General features: G+C 35.4%; 1 protein-coding gene across 1 annotated transcript; it reads right to left on the bottom strand.

Annotated features, from left to right (window-relative positions):
* Window positions 1-2,457: 2,457 nt before the first annotated feature.
* Window positions 2,458-7,017, bottom strand: LOC110657192 (uridylate kinase PUMPKIN, chloroplastic). The gene is made up of 7 exons (XM_021814306.2): window positions 6,050-7,017; window positions 4,964-5,096; window positions 4,772-4,825; window positions 4,591-4,682; window positions 3,344-3,579; window positions 3,092-3,262; window positions 2,458-2,990 (listed from the first exon to the last, which is right to left on the bottom strand). Exons 1-7 carry the CDS (start codon window positions 6,757-6,759, stop codon window positions 2,893-2,895), a joined length of 1,494 nt encoding a protein of 497 aa, XP_021669998.2. The 5' UTR covers window positions 6,760-7,017; the 3' UTR covers window positions 2,458-2,892.
* Between the last annotated feature and the right edge of the window lie 220 nt (window positions 7,018-7,237).

Here is a 7,237-nt window from a genome sequence, read left to right as displayed (position 1 = left end):
CTCTCTTTTCTCTTATGTTGGACGGCAATATGCTCTCTTCCTCTCCTCTTCAATTTCTCAATTGATTCAAGGGAAAACTATAATTTCCTTTTGAATTAAAATTATTAGAAAGTGTTTCTAACACCCAATACATTCACACAACCTTCACAAAGCATAAACCCTATCTCAAAATTGGTTAACAAGGCTTGAGAATGCAATCTAGGGGCTGCCATTGCATCTTTGGTGTGTGCTTGTGGTGGACAAACTAGAGGGACAACATTTGGGGTCCTAAGAACATCCTAAGAGGCTTCAATTGTGCATCAAGAGGTTAGTATCTAAAAATCTCTCTTTTAGTTAGAGTTAAATTGAATTAAATATTAATTCACAATCTTTAATAGCAAATGAAATTTTAATGCATGATAAAATGTGTTTTGGCATGCAATTGGGCATTGAAAATTGATTAGGATCATAAGATACTTGGTATGGTGCATGTAATCTTAGAAATAATTTTTGAAATTCAATATTCTAATGCCCTTTATTCACGCTTCCACTCCTTCAGGAACTTCCATCATGGTTGAACTGCCTTTTAATACAATTGATTTCTAGCATTGCTAGTGGATCATATTGCAAATGTTTCATAAACTTGTGGGTGTTTTGAAAAAAAAAGGGATAGTAAAGTAAAAGATAAACAACAAATAAAAAAATTATTATGAGACTAACTGGGCTTATATTCATTGAATGTAAAATGCAATATATATGCAAGTCATAAATCAAAAAAATGTTAAAGATAAGTTAAAGATATTCTGCACATTAGCATGATATCAAAATGAGCTCCTGAAGTCCCATTTTTAAGCAACTTCTTTATTCAAAAAAATTCAAAAACTTAAGACTTTTTCAAAATACTGCAACAACTGAATCTAGCAAATTACTTCATATCAATATATTGATCAACAACTAAGACATCTTTTCAATGCTCCTCTTTGGATCAGATGGTGCATATTACCAACTTTATTTTATAAAAATTTGTAATCTGGCTTTACACATCACTTTGGGCTTTGATAATAATATATGCAACTTCCATATTTTGTAGGCATTATTATAGTATCATGGCAATGGTTATAACATCAAGGCATATTTTTACATTATTAGAATATAACATATTTTATTGTCACAAGTATTTATAGTGTGCTTCAAAAAAGCTCTTCCTCCTCTTGTGTTTGATTCACTACAGCTTTGGCTTCTCAATCTTGTTGTTGAGTTTTGCATACCCTCTCTTTGTAACACATTTAGCCACATTTGTTGCAATTAACATCTGGTTTCCACCAACACTTGTACTGGGGATGATTTGTTTTCTTATAATGAGGACGAGGTGGATGATTTAACATATTTTTCTTTTTGTTAGAGACTTTGCTAAAAGGACACCTTCTTCTGAGCCCTCTTCCCTCATAAGCTTCCCTTGTTCAAATGCCCGCAATGTGTTTACAAGTTCTGCCAAGGTGATACTCGACAAATTATTAGAATTCTCTAAATAGAATATTGTAATTTCATACCATTCAGGCAATTTAATAATAATTTTCTCAACTATTATTTTACTAAAAAGTTTTTTACCTAGTAATCTCATCTTATCCATTATACTGAGCAACTTGTCGACATACTCCTTTATAGTTTCTGACTATTTCATTTTCTGCATTTCAAATTCTCGCGACAAATTTATCACTCACATGTGCTTTGACCTCTCCCTGCTTTGGTACTCATTTCTAACATACTCCCAAATTTTTTGCAGCAAACTCCAATTGCATGATCCTAGTGAGGATTGAGGATGAAACACCAAAAAATATGCATACTTTAGCTCTAGCTTTCCATCCCTTTTTCTCCTTATGAGTTTTAATTTAAGCCATTGTTGGATTTGCTCCAGGTGGAGGAATCTTGTAATCTTCTTCTGCAACCTCTTAGAGGTCCAGTGCCTCCAAATGAACTGTCATTTAAAACAATCCAAGCTTGATAATTTGCTCCACCAAATTTTGGTGGAACCATTAGTGTGAAATTTTATTATCTTTCCAACTCTGAGGTTTTTTTTTCTTGTGTGTGCGCCTGTGTTTTATGGGCTATGGGCTCCGAAACCAATTATATGTATTTTGAAAAGAAGAGAGACACAACAAGGGGAAAGATAAATAGCAAATAAAAAATATATATATTATGAGATTAATTAAACTTATATTCTTTGAACATAAAATGCAATGTATATACAAGTCATAAAGCAAAAAATACTAAAAATAAACTAAAGATATTTTGCTTATTGACGTGATATCAAAATGAGCCATTAAAGTCCTATTTTTAACCAACTACTTGATTCATAAAAAAATCTCTATATCAATAGATAAATAAGCAACTGAAACATCTTTTCAATAAACCTCATCAAATTGCATCAAAGTTATTAAACTCGCAGGCACTATAAATATAAATCACTTGCATTGCAACTTTACCAGAACATCTCTTCCCTTTAATATAAAAATAATTAAAAAAAAAGGTTGTATCTTATCTACGTTACAAGTACATCAATGTCATCAGTAACATTTTAAATATGAACACCGATTTACAAACAACACAAGCTGCAAACAGAATTGAGGGGAAACACAAGCACGATAAATCTTTACAATCACCCCAATGAAGCGTTCGTGCATTCTAAGCATTTATTCACCATTTCAACCATCGAGCATAGCTGAAGTACAAACATTCTCCTCCTATTAAACATGGCAGCTCAATATTAAATCAATGGAAATGCCAATATCATACATCTTCTTTAACACATCAGCTAGCACCCATAATTTCATGACAGTCGAATATTTCTCTCAGTGCATCAGAAATCTTGGTGCTTCATCACCACTAGCCTTTAAAGCATTAGCTTCTCATGAATTAACTATTCCTTCCTGCTTGATCGATCAAGGTGCCAACTTGATTTCCACATAATGCTCTTGAAATATTCCCAGGCTCGAGCAAATTAAAGACTACAACTACAGGGAGGGAACATTACATCAGTACAGTACAAAAAGGGCGGGGTAGGAAAGAGGTAAATGGTGCAATTAAAAAAGTGTTCAGTATAGGTATGACAAACCAGGAATTCCATTTTCTTCACAGTATGTAATTGCCATCATGTCCATGAAGGTAACACCCCTAGAAACCACTTCCCTGAAAGACATGTGATCCAGTATTATGCTCGTATTAGCAGAGTGACAATCATAGATGCCGGCAACGTTTGTACCTTTAAGGAGTGCATCTGCATTAACTGACACAAATATATGGATATCAGAAATTCATTCTGAAAAATGTAAAGTAAATTATAAGGAAGAGCAGAACACAGCAATACTCTCAGAAGCCCTCAAAGCTGCTGCTGTATCAGTAGTAAATAGTGGATTTCCAGCACCAGCACCCACGCCACCAAATATGACAACTCTTCCTTTCTCAAGATGTCGTATAGCTCGCTGCCTATTGTAAGGTTCAACTAACTCTGGCAATGTGAATGCACTTTGCACACGGGACTGAATACCCAGCTTCTCTAAAGCTGACTGAAGCAATATAGAATTCATCACTGTTGCCATCATACTGACATGACAAAGTAAGTTACCACAGTCAAAAAATTAGCAAGTGGCAAACTTAAGGTTAAGCACAGGACAAGGAAATTTGCAGTGTAAATTAGAAATGGTTACTGAACTTTGAATTAACTTTCATTATGGTCCCTAAACTTTAATTAGACTCAATCTCATCTTTGAATTTCTCAATTCATTTCAATCTAATCACTATAATTGGAAGCAGACCGAAAAGCCTATAGAAATTTGAAAGGAAATCTATGCTAGATTATTTCAGTCTTAATGAACTAAACAAACTTAAGTCCTCTCAGGCAGCCCACCCCCTTTTCTCTCCTCTCACATTCATAAACTAGAAAAAAATAACAATATTTGTCACATTCTCTCTCTACAAGCTCTAAACTTAACAGTGCTAATTCAAGGAAAACTTCTTAGGCTGATTTAAAGCCAAAGAGAAGACCAATTTTGATGGGCCCATTGAGATCATAATAAATATGACATGAATTGCACTCAAAAATTTGTGAACTTATGTGGTCTAACTCCAGTTATTCAACTGGATAAAATGAATTAGGAAGTTCAATACCATTGAATCCAAATTTAAGACTAATATAACATGCTGATATTTTGTTTCTCTCTTCTTCTTTCTTCCTTTTCCCTTTTTTTTTTTTTTTTTTGGAGGGGGGGGGGAGTGGGGTGCTACAGCCCAACAACGTTTTCATCATTGGTACAAAAACAAGCTTTCCAAAAAGCTCCTTCAAATCGGTTGACATATTTGAAAGTAATTCCAGGTTAGGGGAGGGGGTGGGGTTTCAATGCTCCTAGAGAAGTTATCTACAATTTCCTATTTTCAGGCACTTCAATATAACTTAGAGAAAACCTGTATAACAAGAATAGTAATATGCATGCTACCTCAATTTAGTACACGAAATTTAAAAATACAATTGAACATAGAAAACCGGACAATATCGAAACTACAAGAAGAATACTTGAAAAGAAATTATGACGAAAGTTTTAATGATAAGGAAATTACCCAATCTGATATGCTGTAGGTCTCTCCAATCCAGTAGCAGATATCCATGAGTCTCCACAAAAGAAGTTACAACCCCCAACAACAATTGCTACCTGTAGAAGCACATAAAAAATTGCATAATGTAATGTAATTTGAATCAGAAAGAGAAGAAACCAGCTAGAAGGGAGAGTTTAGGCAACACCTCCAGCCCAACACGACAAGCTGCTGCTACTTCCCTCGCAATCTGCATTGCCACCTGATAATAGAGAAAAACAGTTTATTTCAGCTTGCATTTCCCAGACACACTCCCACCAAATAACTTCCTTATTTGATGGTTCCTTTATTCATAGTAAAGCCAACCACATATCAATTATATGATAGATGAAACTTGCACCTTGGGATCAATGTTCTGGCAGTTTCCAGCCAATGCAGAACCACTAATTTTAAACACTACTCTTTGCCATTTTAAATTAGGCACTGACTTAGCTTTCATGTTGTTTGCAAAGGCAGCATTGGTTGGCGTAAATCTGCATAAGAGATGTAAGGCATTCAGTTAAACAATCATAACAAGGTCCTATTACACCACCATAGCATTTTTTTCACAACCACAACTTACAAAAAAAAAAAAAAAAAAAAAATTCCTCTGTTTAACCCACCATTGGACATGCAAATTTTGAATTTGTTACACAATTAAAATACTGCACAAGTCAGTGCCTTAATCCCTCTCATTCAGACAAGACAGTTAACTATAAGCCTTGTTCTCAAATCTCAATATCATCAGTGTGCGATACTCAAAGTGCCACATGCACAATAATTTGTAACTCTGGATTCTACCACACAAGTACAAACAAGCAAACCAGGCAACCAAACAAAAACAATTCAGTGTAATTGGAGTAATATACTCTTTCATTCTCCCAGAGACACTTTATGACACATTTCTTCTGACAGTTTTTCAGTCATGTACAATTCTTGCCTATGCACAAAAACAAACTAAGAGCTGGGATGAACCAAACTAATCTCAAATATCGTACCAAATTCTCACAAAAAGAATGATATTGAAAATAGAAGCAATCAGACACTTCTGCATAATGACGCTACACATTGCAATGAAAACAAAAAGAGAATTTGGCATACCTAACCATCTTGAACGTGAACCAGCAAACACTATCAAGCATGCTCATTTACCGTAATTCAATTAGAAAATAAAAGAACTCCAATAAATAATTAATTAGCACCAAATGCAAAAGTCACCCAAATAAGAACTAGTAAGCGGAAAACCAAAGCTAAACCTTAGATTGCTCAACCACAAAACACACACAGCACTCATCACAGACACCCAACTAATTACCTAATTCACAGTTAACCAAATGACACTCTGTTTTGTTGATTAGACTCCAATTGGGGTTTGAGCTCATAATTTCATAACCTAAATGAGACCAAATTAAACTAGAAAAACGTTGTAATGTGATAATAACAATACCTCTTCACTGCTCTAGCCATCAAGTTACCATTTCCACCACTTCCTGCATCACATTCACTATCTACACTCGCACCAGCCTTAGCATTTGTAGAATTGCCCATAATTGCCTCAATCTGCTTGAACCAATGCCAACTACTAGTACCACTACTTCCAAATCCTCCACTACTATTATTGATCCTTTGTAACTCCACTTTATATCTTTTCTTTAAATTATCAATCTTGTTCTTACACTGCTCTACGCTCTTCTTGTTATTGCTCCCTCCTCTATCGCTCACCGCCTCCGCCACTTCCTCCCAGTCTCTCCCCCTCAAATTCCCCCTGTTCAGCTGGTTGTACTTCTCCGTGTACGACTCCAGCAAGCAAGATATTGCTGTGTCGCTCCATTCTTCACGGTCCTTCCGATAATCAGAGCGGCACTCGCCAGAGTTAGCATTGATGTTTGATTCCGATTCTACGTTAATGCCGTTTGGTTTATGCCTTTTGCTGCTGCTGTTGTTGTAATAGTAGGGGTGGTGCTGGTTCTGATTCTGGTGGTTTCGATTCGAGGATGGTGTCGCTGGGGCTCCGGGTCCGGATTTATCCGGTTCGGAGTCTGCGTAGGAAGAGAAGTAGTCTCCGCCGTTGACGGATTCAGCATCAGGGTGGCGCGTTGGCGCGTGAGGAGGAGGCGCGTGGGAGTCGTTGATGAGAGGGAAGTCGTCGGTGGCCATGCGAGAGAGGGAAAGGAAGATTAGGTGAGGTTTAGGGATTGGAATTAGAGTGAGAGAGAAAGACGACGTTACGGTTAAAGTGACGGCCAGTGAAGAGATGGGTGAGAGAACCGGTGACGGAGTGAGCCAGGTTGAAGTTGTTAGGCAGAAACCTAGACACGGGTTTGTAACGGATCCGTTTAAACAGAGAAGAAACGGGTGTTTCTGGTTAGATTTTTGGAGAAATTATTTGGCACAATCCCTATCCTTATTCACAATAATATAAATTTTATTTTTATGAGTGAAAAATAAATTTTTTTTATGAATGAGAGTATAAATACATCGCGCGTATATTATAATTTATATAAAATTATTATTTAATTTTTATATTTTAATAAAATTAATTATTTAATTTGTTTAATTTAAAAAATTTATTATTTAATTTTATATTTTTAGTTGATTAAATTATTTAATTTTTAATTATTTTTTATTAATTAAT

Source organism: Hevea brasiliensis, chromosome 8 (genome assembly GCF_030052815.1).
Source record: "Hevea brasiliensis isolate MT/VB/25A 57/8 chromosome 8, ASM3005281v1, whole genome shotgun sequence".
Taxonomy (NCBI): domain Eukaryota; kingdom Viridiplantae; phylum Streptophyta; class Magnoliopsida; order Malpighiales; family Euphorbiaceae; genus Hevea; species Hevea brasiliensis.
Note: the sequence above shows the minus strand (reverse complement) of the source record. Positions and strands in the feature narration are given on the sequence as shown.